This window comes from Dromiciops gliroides, chromosome 1 (assembly GCF_019393635.1).
Source record: "Dromiciops gliroides isolate mDroGli1 chromosome 1, mDroGli1.pri, whole genome shotgun sequence".
NCBI classification, from domain to species: domain Eukaryota; kingdom Metazoa; phylum Chordata; class Mammalia; order Microbiotheria; family Microbiotheriidae; genus Dromiciops; species Dromiciops gliroides.
In genome coordinates, this window is record NC_057861.1 from 533,351,676 (window position 1) to 533,366,593 (window position 14,918).

Genomic DNA, 14,918 nt, shown 5'->3' on the forward strand with positions numbered 1-14,918 from the left:
AATTCTGGAAGATAATAAAATCTGCTTCCTCTACTACCTTGCACATCTCTGACATCAGGTCCATTTTTCTTGTCCTTTTCTTGCTTCTCAATTTTTGATTTCAGATGTTCTATCTCTCTCCGTAAGTCTGAAATTACGTCAGTGTACTGGGCAATATGATAGGAGACATTTAGCAGATTACGTTTGACCTAATGAATCAAGACATAATGGCCCAAAGTGAGATATTAGCTCTATATAAGGAAGAACTTTCTGATCATTAGAGTTGTCCAGAAATGGAATGAATTGCCCTGTGAGCTCTCCAGCCCTGAAAGTGTTTGAACAAAAGCTGAACACCTGTCATGGATGCTAGAGAGGTTCCCTCTCTTCCTTTGAGTGAAAAGTTGATCTAGATCAGAGCTTCTTGAACTTTTTCCACTTGTGACCCCTTTTCACCCAAGAAATTTTTACTGAACCTCTGGTATACAGCTATATAAAACAGGTGTACACAACCTTTTACTGTTGTCAAATTTTGCACAACCCCCACATTCAGTTTTGCAACCTTATATGGGGGTAACCCACAGTTTAAGAAGCTAGGATGTAGATGAGCCCTAAAGTCTTTTCCAGTTCTAACTTTTCCTGACTCTGTGAATACAATTGAGTATAGAAATACCTTCTGTTTCCCAAGAGCTACTCAATTCTTATAAAATAAGGTAATAATTTTTTTTTAATTGTTAACAACTTAGACCCCTGAAAAATACCCCTAGGACACTGTAGGAACATGGTGATTTAATATTGAAAAAACATGCTAACAAAGTCGAATTATTCTTCTATTCTCCACAAACATTTCTAGCTGGATAATCCTCTTGTCCTTCCATAATACTTCTTTGTTAGCCTCAACATCAATCAAGAAAATATCCCCTTCCTTTTCTTCGACCTTTCTGCTCCACCCTCAATTTTTTCTTTTAAGTCTATGACATTTTTCTAGGCCTCTCTGGTGACATTATATTTGTTGCATCATCTCTTATACTATACTATAATATACACACACACACACACACAATACTATGTACTATATATACTATATATGTGTACTATAATATATATCATATATACTATATTATATTATACTATACTATAAACTATTCTCTGATCCCAAATCCCATCCATTTTGATGTTCCTAACTTAATTGATCCTCTAGCCTTACCCTTTATTGTTGTTTGGCTAAATTTTTAACTGCAATGTTTGGTTTACTTACCCTGGTCTTGATATTTTTGGCTCGATAGGCATATATTAAGGTTGTCCGGGATTCTTCAAAGTAAGTGCTAGCCGGGCTGATGTGGGCAATCATCACGGTTCTGCTATTCCCTCCTAAGGCATCCTACAGAATGCAAATGTTGCTGGAACCAAGTTGGAAAGGCAGACCTATGTGCTACCTAACTATATAACAGGTCTGAGCCACAATGTGGTGTAGTGGAAAAGTACAACTCCCTATATACAACCTCCAATCTTTGCCTCAGTATCTTGGTGCAAATGATCTCCAATGCCTAGGATGTTCTCCCTCCTCCCCTTTATCTGGTAGAATCACTAATTTTCTTCAGAATGCAACCCGATACTGCTTCCTCCATGAAGTCTTTGCTAAACCCAAAAGTTATTAACTCTCTTTCTCTTGAAGTTATTTTATATTTACTTACTTGCACACATGCTACATCCTGTCCCCCATTAGAAGGTAATCTCCCTGAGGGAAAGGTGGATTTCTTTTTTTTTTTTTTGGGTATCTCTAGCATCCAACAACACCGCTTTATACATAGGGGTAAGACTAGGAACTGCTTCTGCTATTTTGTTGGTAGAGGGAATTCTCAGGTGAGGAAAATCCCTCGACTAATGCAGGTTGGTACCTTTTCTGTTACATAAACTTGGAAAGTCACCTAGTGCACTAAGAAATTAAATGACTTGTCCAGGATCATAGAGCCTGCATGTATCAGAGGCTAAATTTGAAGCGAGGTCTCCTTTATTCCATAGCAAGCTTTCTATCCACTATGCCACATTGCCTCTTTTTGCATGTAGCAGGCACTTAATAAATGTTTGTCAAATTGAATTGAATTCAAAGAGAGCTAGACCTAGAATCAGGCAACCTGTGTTAGAATACTGGCTCCAACACTACTGACTGTGGAACATTTCATTTCTAAGAGTCTCAGGTTCTTCTCAGATGAAATTCATTTGTGGAACCCATTCACGTTACACTAAACACTATGTCCTTATCCTCAGAGTACTCCATAGAGACTCTTCCAACACAGAGACCAATATTCATCAATTAATTAAAATCTTTTCCTCAAAGATGATCTTTTTTAGCTAAGTTTTATTTTATTTTCATGAAGATCTACCTTCTCTCTCTCTCCCCTCCTCCCCCTACTCCCTAATGGAAAAAAAAAAAAACAAAAATCCATTATAAACTGGTACAGTCAAGCAAAACAAATTCCCAAATTGGCCATGTCATACATACATATGTATATATGTGTTATGTGTATATATATATGTATGTATTTGTATGTATGTGTGTGTATTTCAATCTGCCCCCTGAATCTATCACCTTTTTATCAGGAAGAAGGACTCATGTTTCGTCCTGAGTCCTCTGGAATCATGGTTAGTCATTGTATTAATCAGATTCCCTAAGTCTTTCAAAGTTGTTTGCCTTTACAATATTCTTATTATTGTATTTATTGTTCTCTTGGTTCTGCTCACTTCACTTTGCATTAGAGCATACAAATGTTCCCAGGTTTCTCTGAAATCATCATTTCTTACAGCACAACAATAGTCCATTACATTCATGGACCATAACTTGTTCGGCCGATCCCCAGTTGATGGACTCCCTCTCAATTAAAGCTGATCTTAAATCATATTTAAGAATGAATATCTTGGGGCAGCTAGGTGTCGCAGTGGATAGAGCACCGGCCCTGGAGTCAGGGGGACCTGAGTTCAAATCCGGCCTCAGACACTTAACACTTACTAGCTGTGTGACCCTGGGCAAGTCACTTAACCCCAATTGCCTTACTAAAAAAAAAAAAAAGAAAAGAAAAAAAAAAGAATGAATGTCTCAATGCACCTGAACTGTTATCTATTACCATTGCTTCTAGGAGCATTAAGTTCCCATGGAGCCTGAAATTTGCCAAATATCACTTAGCTAATACAAAACTCCAAAAAATATTTGATGAGTCCTCTCTGAAAGAAAAAGATATAACAAGTATTCAGGACTTATGGCGGGGGTGGGGGGGGGGGAGTAGTTAACTGCTGAATTTCTGTGTTCCACTTCAAGTTAGCCAACCTAAATTACTGAGGGTGATTGAACAAAAGCATATACCTTCAGCAAGTAGAGTCAGAAGAACAAGATGTACAAAAAGTAAATTAAAACAACAATGAAATGTTGCCAAACTCATATGACCTATTTTGGTCCCAGAGAACAGACGATGAAGCCCACTTGCCCCCTCATGGCAGAGAGGTGGGATACTATGGGTGTGGAATGCTATATATGCTGTCAGATGAGATTGCTACGCCATTCTGTCTTAATCATTATTCTTCATTACAAGAAAGAATGCAGTGGGGGAGAGATATATTGAGAAATAAATGTGACGAAAGACAAGAGGCATCGATAAAACTTTTTAAAAAAGAAAATCATACCTTCAACAAGCGTGTGAGTTTGCTGTCCCGAAAATTGACATACTGGGATCGACTTCCCCCCTTTTCACTCAGTGCATTGATGCAGTTGCCAAGAGCCAACAGAGAACGATTGATATGAGCTCCCTCCTTCATTCTCTTGCCTCGATTCTGGGTCTGAAGAGAAAGAAAAATGAGATTAGAAGGTTTTGACAGCCATTAATAGCACAGATTCTGATTTCAAGTCCCTTCCAAAACTATTGGAAGAAATTTGGATTTCACCTTGACCATTTGTCAAAAATTTGTGATTATCCAAGTACTTGTTGAATATCCCCAGGGCTCTTGGAATTGAAAGCAGAATCAAAAACAAAGCCAATTGTCAAGAAAGTAATAGTCTATGTCTATTTCTCTTTCAAGGTTGGCTTCCTAAGTAAATTTGCCACTAAACATTACAAATGGTCTATTCATTAATTCTAAGACTATGGCACTGCTTCAGTTCCTTTCTTTCTTTTATTTTATTTTTAATTTATGGAACAAAACAAGCATTTCCATAACAGTACAATTTTTTTAAAAATGATTGTACATGAAACCACAAATCTACTATGCACAACTTGCTATTCCTTTCAAATAAACACCAAAATATCATGTAAATTTCTTTCTTTTCATTTTTTTTCTTCACTCCCCTCTCCCCAAACCTAAAAATGGACGCCTTTAGACACATATAGGTATAATACATATATATATAAATATCTATGTAAGTTTATCCTATACATACTTATTGATCCTTTTAAAACATTGCTCTCACTTCCTAATTCTATCCCCTCTATCAAGAGGACCATTCCTTGTAACATACAAATAGAGATAAGCAAAATAAACTAATACATTGGCCATGATGGACTGGTCATACCTTATTCTACACCTATAATTCACTACTTCTCCGCCAAGAGGAGGAAAGTATTCTTCAACATCACTTCTTTCAAGTCAAGATTGGATTTAAAATGAGAAACCATGGGTTCAAATCAGTTATGCCACTTACTATCGGTAATATTGGTCTAGTCGCAGCTAGGTGACACAGTGAATAGAGCACCATCCCTGAATTCAGGAAGACCTGAGTTCAAATCCGGCCTCAGACACTTAACACTTACTAGCTGTGTGACCCTTGGCAAGTCACTTAACCCCAATTGCCTTGTAAAAAAAAACAAAACAAACAAACAAAAATATTGGGCTAGTCACCTTTCTGGGCTTCAATTTCTTCATGCAGAAAATGAGAGAGTTGAACCACATGACCTCTCAAGTCCCATCTAATTCAAAATGTCTATGGTCCATGATTCTATGATCAGAATTCTAATGTCCAGTATTATTTTCCTTCTTATTATTTTGGTCATTATGTAAATTGTTCTCTTGGCTCTACTTCCTTAACTCAGCATCAGTTCATGTAACCAGCACAAGTTTCCTTGAATCCTTCATATTCATCATTTATATAGTGTAATAATATTTTATTACATTCATGTGCCACAAGTTATTCAACCATTCTTTAACGGATGGGTAGCCACTTTGATTCCAAGTTTTTTGCTACCCTAAAAGTACTGCTGTGAATATTTGTGTGTAAATGGGACCTTTTGCCTTGAATCTTGTTAAGGTATATGCCCAAAAGTAGAATCACTAGTTCAAAAAATATGCACAGTTTGGTGACTTTTCTAGTATAATCTTAAATTGTTTTCCAGAACGGTTGGTTTTTGTTGTTGTTCAGTCATTTCAATTATGTCTGACTCTTTGTGACCCCATTTAGGGTTTTCTTGGCAAAGATACTGGAATGGTTTTGCCATTTTCTTCTCCAATTCATTTTACACATTTGGAAACTGAGGCAAACAGGGTTAAGTGACTTGCCTAGGGTCACACAGAGTCTCTTTCTCTCCACCTCCACAGTGGTTAATAAAGGCTTGTTGACGGAGGTAGAAAGTCTCTCTATATTCTCAAATTTATAACTGCATATTATTCAAGGGTAGTAATAGCCAATCCTATTGTGGGCTCCCATAGGTCAGAGCCTTTGCCATCCTAAAAAGAGAAGCAGAAAAATGGGGAAATGAGTCAGTGATCCTGCCATTGCCTTACCAAGGCCTTTATCTCAACTTCAGGAATCTAAATCCATGGAATTGCTTCAACTCTGCTCAGCACTTTTATCTATTAATATATTTCTCGGGGCAGCTAGGTGGCACAGTGGATAGAGCATGGGCCCTGGATTCAGGAGTACCTGAGTTCAAATCAGACACTTAACACTTACTAGCTGTGCGACCCTGGGCAAGTCATTTAACTCTCATTGCCCTGCAAAAAAAAAATTATATATATATATATCTTATATGATGCGCTGCTGACTCATCAACATCAATAGTTTCACCTAGATCAAAATTAGATCATAGAAAACTAATAAATAAAGTTTACAGACCCAAGACAATCTACTGCCATGTAGCTCTACTCAATAATCCTGATAATTACCTGGACCAATGCTCCATTTTCTGGGTACCATTCCACAACAAGTGTCATTTCCCCCTAGTAGAATGTAAGCTCTTTGAGAGCAAGGACTGTCTCACATTTATCTGTGTTCCTGGTACCTAGCACAGTGCCTATCATATGGTAATTGCTTAATAAATGCTTACTGATTAATTGATAGTGGGTCCACCCATGTTGGGGGCCTTTCTTGTGTTTTCTTGACATCTCAAGCATACCAATGAACACATTAGGTTATCTACTGGATATCCCTTGTTCTCAGTATGTGATCAGCCCATCTTCTGAGTCAATCATTTCCTTTATGACATCCTTCTATTAAATTGCTTGTTTAAAATATTTATTCGCCTGCTTACCAACTCCATGAGTCTCTTCATTGCCCTTTGATGGTCTTTAACTTCAAAACTATTTTGTCCCATGACTCACAACCATTTATTACCAGAAGGTTGATATTAAAATAATGGGTCTTTTGTTTCAGGGAGAAGCTTGAGTTCATTAAGAAGAACTTTGCAGTTTCCCAGAGACAATTAAAGCTTCTCTCTCTTCCTCCTCCCGTTCAATTCTGGGACCAATTCTTTGTCCATTTACAGTTTGTTCAAGATTGCCAATTATTTAATATCCCTGGCTTCCTTTGAGTACCAGCTAAAATCTTGCCTTCCACAGGACACCTTTCCCAATTCCTCTTAATTCTGGTGCCTTCTCTCTATTGATTTTTTCCCCTGATTTATCCTTTATGTAGCTAATTTGTACACAGTTATTTTCATGTCTTCCTAATTAGATTGTGAGCCCTTTGAGAGTAGGAACTGCTTTTTCATCTTTTTTTGTATCCCCAGTGCTTAGTACAGTGCGCAGCACATAGTAGGTACTTAATAAATGCTTACTGTTTTACTCTTTACTATCTATACTGATGGATGAATTGTGTAAGTCATCTGATCAACTGCAGGTCATAATCTGATCGATCAGAATTTTTATCATTATTGAAAGTCATCATCCTCCTTGACACCACTAACCCAATATAAAAAACACTGAAGATATGATCCCTGCTCTCACAAATATATTTATTACCACTCCAGCAAATCCGCAACCCAAAATGTGGATAGTTTGACAATAGTCTCAGCTATTTTCATATCTCCCTTTAGCTAGAGTTCTAAGCATAGTCTTCTTGCTACTCCTTTGAACAATTTTCATTCTTTGTCTCCCTGCTCCCCCCTATGAAATGTGATTATAAAATATTGGCTTTTTAAAAAAACAAACATCAGGATTTAAAGAGTCTGAATGAGTGTTTTCCTTCAATGTAGTCACCCTAAGAGGCCATGCACTTATTTGAATAATGCTATCACTTTGGGAAATGCTGCTTTAGAACTGTGGAATTCTTTTGAATGATGGTAGTGATGGCCAATTTCGATATTTTGGAAGATGAATTTTTTTTTAACATCGTGAAGTGAACTGAATAAGGGAGATGATCAAATTAGGAAATGTTGTTTTGGCTCAAAAATAAGATGTAGCCATAAAGAAATACAACTGGTTTTATGGTATGATTTATATTGAAGTCTGAAAACTGTTTCAGAAAGGATTTCAAGGAACAGCTAGGTGGCACAGTGGATAGAGTATCAGCCTTGGAGTCAGGCAGACCTGAGTTCAAATCTGGTGTCAGATATTAACTTGCTGAATGACCCTGGGCAAATCACTTAACCCCTATTGCCCCCCCACCCCAATAAAAAAAAAGAGATTTCAAAAAAATGTCCAAAGCAATGGATGTAACATTATACTCTCTATCATTTCCATAAACTAACTACTTTGAAGGGTAACATCCATTTGGTTGTATAAGTTTTGGCATATATGTTTAAACAAGCAAACAAACATTAGTCCACTGTTTTCATAGAAACACTGTGTAGAGTTGATATTGCAATCATTCATTTATTTTTCTATGCCTCCCATAGTCTCTCAGTTATTTCAAGCTTTCAAGACTCCTCTTAATTTGTCCTCACATTGCTCATTCATTTTCAATACTTTCATTTATCAGTATCTATTAAAGTCTTTGATTTTTGCTATACTTCTCTTTCTAAATGAGCCATTTTAGAATTATCTAACTTTATGCCTTTCACTTTGGAAATGTCAGCACTTCAGGGGATCCAGTAAGAAGGATAAATCTGGGCAGCTAGGTGGCACAGTGGATAGAGCACTGCCCTGGATTCAGGAGTACCTGAGTTCAAATCCGGCCTCAGACACTTAATACTTATTAGCTGTGTGACCCTGGGCAAGTCACTTAACCCCAATTGCCACACTAAAAAAAAAAATTTAAATTAAAAATAAATAAATAAATAAAAAAAGAAGGATAAATCTTTTAACTTTGACATATTACTTGGGCCTTTGCCCCTCTTTAACAACATAACAGATGCATTCATTCATTCATTCATTTAACCAGTTTAACAAAAAAAAATGAATTAGGTATCTAAAAAATATATAAGACTTGCAGTCTCTGTAAGGATTGACAGACTGTATTTACTCAAGCAATGGATAAGAGTCACTGGAGCATAAATTTAGAGTTGGAAGAGACCTTAGAGACTCCTTTTAGCAGTCTTCATTAATCCAACACCCTCATTTTACAGATGAGGAAGTCTTAGTGTCTAACATCTTACCATGGCCTGCCTTCATTCATATTCTACCACTTTCTAACTACATGGTCTCAGGAAAGCTATTTTAATCTTTCTGGGCCTCAGTTTCCTCCTGTGTAAAATGAGAGGGTTAGACTGGATTTCTCTAAGATCTCTTCTAGTGCTAGATTTGTGATACTATAAATCCTAACAAACTTCTCTAATATTCCCAGAATACCCCCACAAAATACTACAACCAATTTGGGATGATGACTTTTTCTATTTCTTTAAAACCAAAGCATTCTGTGAATCTAACTGATGCTTTTAATTTCAGTATTTTTTCTTTTTTTTTTTAAAAAAGACCTTAATGCACCTCTTCATGCAAACCTAGATAAGTCTAACCAAAATATAAACGAGGAAGAAATTTATTTATTTATTTATTTTTAGTGAGGCAATTGGAGTTAAGTGACTTGCCCAGGGTCACACAGCTAGTAAGTGTTAAGTGTCTGAGGCCGGATTTGAACCCAGGTCCTCCTGAATCCAGGGCTGGTGCTCTATCCACTGAGCCACCTAGCTGCCCAAAGAGGAAGAAATTAATGACATGAATAGAACTTTAGAAAAATTAGAGATGATAGATCTCTGATGATAACTTGAATGGGAACAGAAAAAATTTACTTCTCATCTGTACATGGCAATTTTACAAAAACTAACAATATACTGAGGACCTTTATAAAGCAAAATTGCTAAATACATAATTTGTCAATCATGGTGCAATAAATTATACTCAGTAAAAGACCCTTAAAGAAAGAATTAAAAAGTAGAAACTAAATAACATAGTTTTTAAAAATTGATGTTAGGTAGCTAGATGACAAAGTGGATAAAGCATTGGGCCTGAAATCAGGTAGATTTGAGTTCAAATTCAGTCTCAGACACTTAATAGATGTGTAACCCTAGGAAAATCACCTAATCTATTTCTACCTCAGTTTCCTGAAATATAAAAGGGGGGTAATAATAGCACCTACTTCACAAGGTTGTTATGAGTACTAAATGGGGATAATATTTGTAAAATGTTTAGCACAGTTCCTGTGATATAGTAGGCACTTAATTAATCCTTATTGACTGACCAGTGTATCATAGAATACAATTTGGAAACAGACACTTTCATGAAAGAAAATTATTAAGAAGACAGCATATCAAAAAACATATTAGATGCAGATCTTATGGGGAAATTTATATCTCTAAATATTTCTATCAACAAAACAGATAAAGAGCAAAGCAATGAATTGAGTAAGTAATTTTTTTAAAAACCTGAATGATAAAAAACCCCCAACTAATCAACAAAGTGCAAATTCAAAAGATTGAGATTAATAAAACTGAGAGAAAAAAGACCATTAAAGTGATGAACAAACTAGTAATAAAATTGAGAACAAAAAGATCATTGAATTGATAAAAAAAACTAAGAGCTAGGAGTTATTTTGGGGGAAACTAATAAAATAAAGTTAGCTAATCTGATTTTAAAAAGAAAGAGAAAAACCAAATGATTAGTATCAAAAAATAAAAGGAGAATTCACAGTGATTGAAGAGGAAATAAGGAAGATTATAAAAAAATATTTGCCCAATAACTATATTTGTTATATACTATATAACTATATGTTATATACTAACAAAATTGATAACTTAGAGGAGATGGATGAATACTTACAAAAAACATAAAATATTCAAATTAACAAAAGAATAGATTATTTAAATAACACAATACCAAAAAAGAAATGAACAAGCTATAAATGTACTCTCAAAGAAAAAATTTTAGAACCAGACGGATTTACACATGAATTCTATAAAACATTCAAAGAATAATTAATTCAATATTATATAAACTGTTCGCAATAATAAAAAAGAAGGTGCCCTTCTGATCTTTATAATACAAATATAGTATTGAAACAAATCAGGAAGATGCAAAGCAGAGAAAGCCACAGACTAATATTCCTATTAAGTACTGATACAAAAATTTTAAATAAAATATTGACAATTAGGCTACAACAATACGTTACAAATATAATATGCTATGACCAGGTTGGGTTTAAATCAGTAATTCAGGAATCATTCAACACAAAGAAGAGGACAAATATAATAATGTAAATTTAATTTACATTTAACAATGTACATAATAAAAACTAGATCATACAACAGATGTTGAAAAGGGGGGTTTTGTTGTTGTTGTTTTTTACAAAACCTAGCAGCTAAAATTTCTATTAAAAATTTAGAAAACAGGGCAGCTAGGTGGCACAGTGGATAGAGCGCTGGCCCTGGAGTCAGGAGAACCTGAGTTCAAATCCGACCTCAGACACTTAACACTCACTAGCTGTGTGACCCTAGGCAAATCACTTAATCCCAATTGCCTCACCAAAAAATAAAAAATTTTTAGAAAACACGAGATGGCCCTGGGTCCATGTAGCCCCCTAATTATAAGGATAGGATCCATCTAAACAGTTGGTGTTACCTGGGATGCTCTCTCTGACCCTGCCAAATCAACCATGAATAACTTCCCCACTCGAACTTCCTCAGAAAGATCCTTGACCCGACTTCTTTGTTTCACAGTGACTTGAAGTACAGCATGGGAACGGGAAGAAGTCTTGTTTGCTGCTGTGGGTTCCTGAGTCCGCTGCTTGTTCCCTTTAATTAACAGCTGCATGATCTATGGGAAAAGACAGGCAGAGAAAAGGAAAAGTGAAAGTGTCTCTGAGCAATTCTCTAGGCTGGGGAAAGTACCAGTACATATTGTTCCGTAAGCATGGATTCCAATGAGCAGAGCTCCACAGAATCTCAAATATGATACATTTTAAAGGTCCCAAATATTGTCAATCAATTCAATTAATCAATAATTAAGCATGAAGGGGCACCTAGGTGGCGCAGTGGATAGAGCACCAGCCCTGGATTCCGGAGGACTTGAGTTCAAATCCAACCTCAGACACTTGACACTTACTAGCTGTGTGACCCTGGGCAAGTCACTTAACCCCCATTGTCCAGCAAAAACAAAAACAGAACAAAACAAAACAAAAAATAATTAAGCATGTATTAAATCCCTACTATATGTCAGGCACTATGCCAAGCTATGCTCTCAGCATTACTCTGAAAGGTCATGATCTCTACTTTGAGATTCCAAAGTGGGAACTTGTGCTCATTTATATTCTCAGGAACCCATGCCAGTTGTCTCTGCTAAGGAAAGAGTACACCACCACTACTACCACTACCCCTGCTGACCACTGATGCTTGACAGCACACACAGACCATTGAGATTCCATCATGGAAGCTCACTATCTCAAGGGCATGGATAAAACAACCTTATCCAGAGTCACAGTAACGGAATCACCTGCTTCTACATTTTTTTGCAAGGCAAAAACTCACAAGGCAGTAAGGAAAAGGGTATGCCACCAATAGTTGTAAGCAGTACTTCAGTCATGTGAACCAATTTTTGAATTTTTACTGTGTGCATTTACACCCCAGAAATCAGCAAACACTACCAATCAAGGCTTGATTTATTGTTTACATTCGTTTAAATTATTATATATTATAATATTTTGGTATATTATTTCTATTTCTTTCTATTTGATATTATTCATATTATTATATAGACTCTAGTCTTAAGAAATTGATAGAGAGGGGCAGCTAGGTGGTGCAGTGGATAGAGCACCAGCCTTGGATTTAGGAGGACCTGAGTTCAAATCCAGCCTCAGACACTTGACACTTACTAGCTGTGTGACCCTGGGCAAGTCGCTTAACCCCAATTGCCTCACCAAAAGGAAAAAGAAAAGAAATTGATAGAGAAGAGGTTAATAATGAATTAATTAAACTTCAAAGTATATTCCTCCTACATTTTGGGGGTTTTTTTTGGAAAGCCAGTTAAACACTTACCAACATATCCCTGGATCAAACCACCTTTATTTTTGGCCTACACCTGTGTTTTCACTGGTATAGGGAATTACCCTGGTGAGAAAAGTCCCTCTATTAATGCAGATCAGCAACTCTTTTACAAATCAGTCTTTCCTGGAGGTACTAAGAAGTTTAGTGACTTGCCCAGGGTCACACACTATGTATCAGGCTGAACTTGAATCCAGGTCTTCTTGATTCTGAGGTAAGAAGTGTCCCAGTTCCCTAACAATATGCTTCTTCCATCATTGTCATAGATTTTTACAGTTGAAAAGGATCTTAAATCCGACCCCCTCATTTTACAGAGGAGGAAACTAAGGCTCAGTTACAGATAAAGTGGCTAGGTGATACAAGTGATATAGGGCACTGGGTCCCAAGTCAGAAGCCTTGAGTTCAAATCTGGTCTCAGGCACCTACCAGCTGTGTATCGTTGTCTCCCTCAATTTCCACATCTGTAAAATGAGGGGGTTGGATTAAGTGATCTTTAAGGTCCCTTCCAATGAAGTTCATATGAGATAATATTTGTAAAACATTTTGCAAACCTTAAGGTGCTATATAAATGCTCGATGCTATTAACTATTAACAGAATGAAACTAGGTCCTAAGTCACAGAATCACAGAGTCTCAGAATTGGAAGAGAATTAGCAACCAAAATGCTGACACTTATTAAGAAGAAGGCATTAGGGAATAAAGAATGAATTATGAATTTCTTTCTTTATACTGAGTACTTAAAATGGTAATAATGTTCCATTCTTCTCTCCAGTTAAAAAGCATCCCCTTTGGCCTAGTCACTGATCCTCTTCCCAGTCCCTTAAGTGATCCCTAAAGGTTTGCCTTTGGCCTTCTTCTCTCTCTAAGCCAGGGGTTTTAACCTTTTTTGTGTCATATGTCAGGACCCCTTTGCAGTTTGGTGAAGTTGGTGAACCCTTTCTCAGAATACTATTTTTAAATGCATAAAATAAAACATGTAGGATTAAAAAGGAAACCAATTAGATTGAGATAGTTATTTCAAAAAAATTTTTAAGACAAGTTCATGAATCCCATGTTAAGAAACCCTGCTCTAAACTCTCTCCCCTGGCCAATTCATTCACTTCCATCTCTTGGACTATAATTTTTACCCAGATGACTCCAGAGCTCCATCTCCAACCTATAGGATTTTTCTACCTAAATGTACCACTGGTACCTCACGTGGTCCAAAATCAAGCTACATATCTTTCCCCTTAAATCTGCCTTTCTTTTTGCCTTCACTATTTTCCTTCATTACAGTGATCACGTAGGGGCAGCTAGGTAGTAGAGTGGACAGAGTACCAGGCTTAGAGGCAGGAAGATGGGAGTTCAAATTTGCCCTCAGATACTTCCTAGTTGTGTGACCCTGAGAAAGTCACTTAACCCTGTTTACCTCAGTTCCTTCATCTATAAAATGTGCTGGAGAAGGAAATGATAAAGCATTCTAGTATCTTTGCCAAGAAAATCTCAAATGGGATCACGAAGAGTCAGACATAACTAAAAAAAATGACTAAACAACATTATTATTATTGCTGTCATATTGTTTCCCTCCCCACACTCTATGCTCCAGCTAAACTGTACCACTTTCTGTCTACAAGACTTGTACTTTCCCACCTTCCTAACTTTCTTCATTATTTATTACTTATGCCTGGAATGTTCTCTCTTTCCTTCTCTCTCTCTCTCTCTCTCTCTCTCTCTCTCTCTGCAGGACAATGAGAGTTAAGTGACTTGCCCAGGGTCACACAGCTAGTAAGTGTCAAGTGTCTGAGGGCAAGTTTGAACTCCTGAATCCAGGGTTGGTACTTTATCCACTGTTCCACCTAGCTGCTCGCCCCCTTCTTCTCTTGATGGATTTCTACCCATCCTTTAAAGTAGGGCTTCTAAAACTTTTTTCACTCACAACCCCAGAAAGTTTTGCACAACCCCAAGTATATAGGTATATAAAATAGGTACACAAATCAAACATTTACTGCCAAATTTTTCACAACCCCCACATTCAGTTATGTGACCCTATATGGGGTTGCAACCTACAGTTTAAGAAACTTCTATTTGGGGTGGCAGCTAGGTGGCAAAGTGGATAAAGCATTGGCCCTGGAGTCAGGAGGACCTGAGTTCAAATCTGGCCTCAGACACTTGATACTTACTAGCTGTGTGACCCTGGGCAAGTCATTTAACCCTCATTGCCCTGAAGAAGAAGAAGAAGAAGAAGAAGAAGAAGAAGAAACAGCTTCTATTTAAAGAACAATTCAAAGGCCAGCTTCTC

At 36.8% G+C, this 14,918-nt stretch overlaps 1 protein-coding gene across 1 annotated transcript in view; it reads right to left on the minus strand.

Moving 5' to 3' along the window:
* LOC122735029 (kinesin-like protein KIF19) overlaps positions 1–14,918 on the minus strand; it is a 109,150-nt gene that overhangs the window by 60,092 nt on the left and 34,140 nt on the right. The window contains exons 7-10 of the mRNA XM_043976278.1: positions 11,224–11,418; positions 3,652–3,804; positions 1,235–1,357; positions 38–188 (exon numbers count right to left, since the gene is read on the minus strand). Of these exons, the coding sequence (XP_043832213.1) occupies positions 38–188; positions 1,235–1,357; positions 3,652–3,804; positions 11,224–11,418 (622 nt within the window). The remainder of the gene's footprint in view (positions 1–37; positions 189–1,234; positions 1,358–3,651; positions 3,805–11,223; positions 11,419–14,918) is intronic.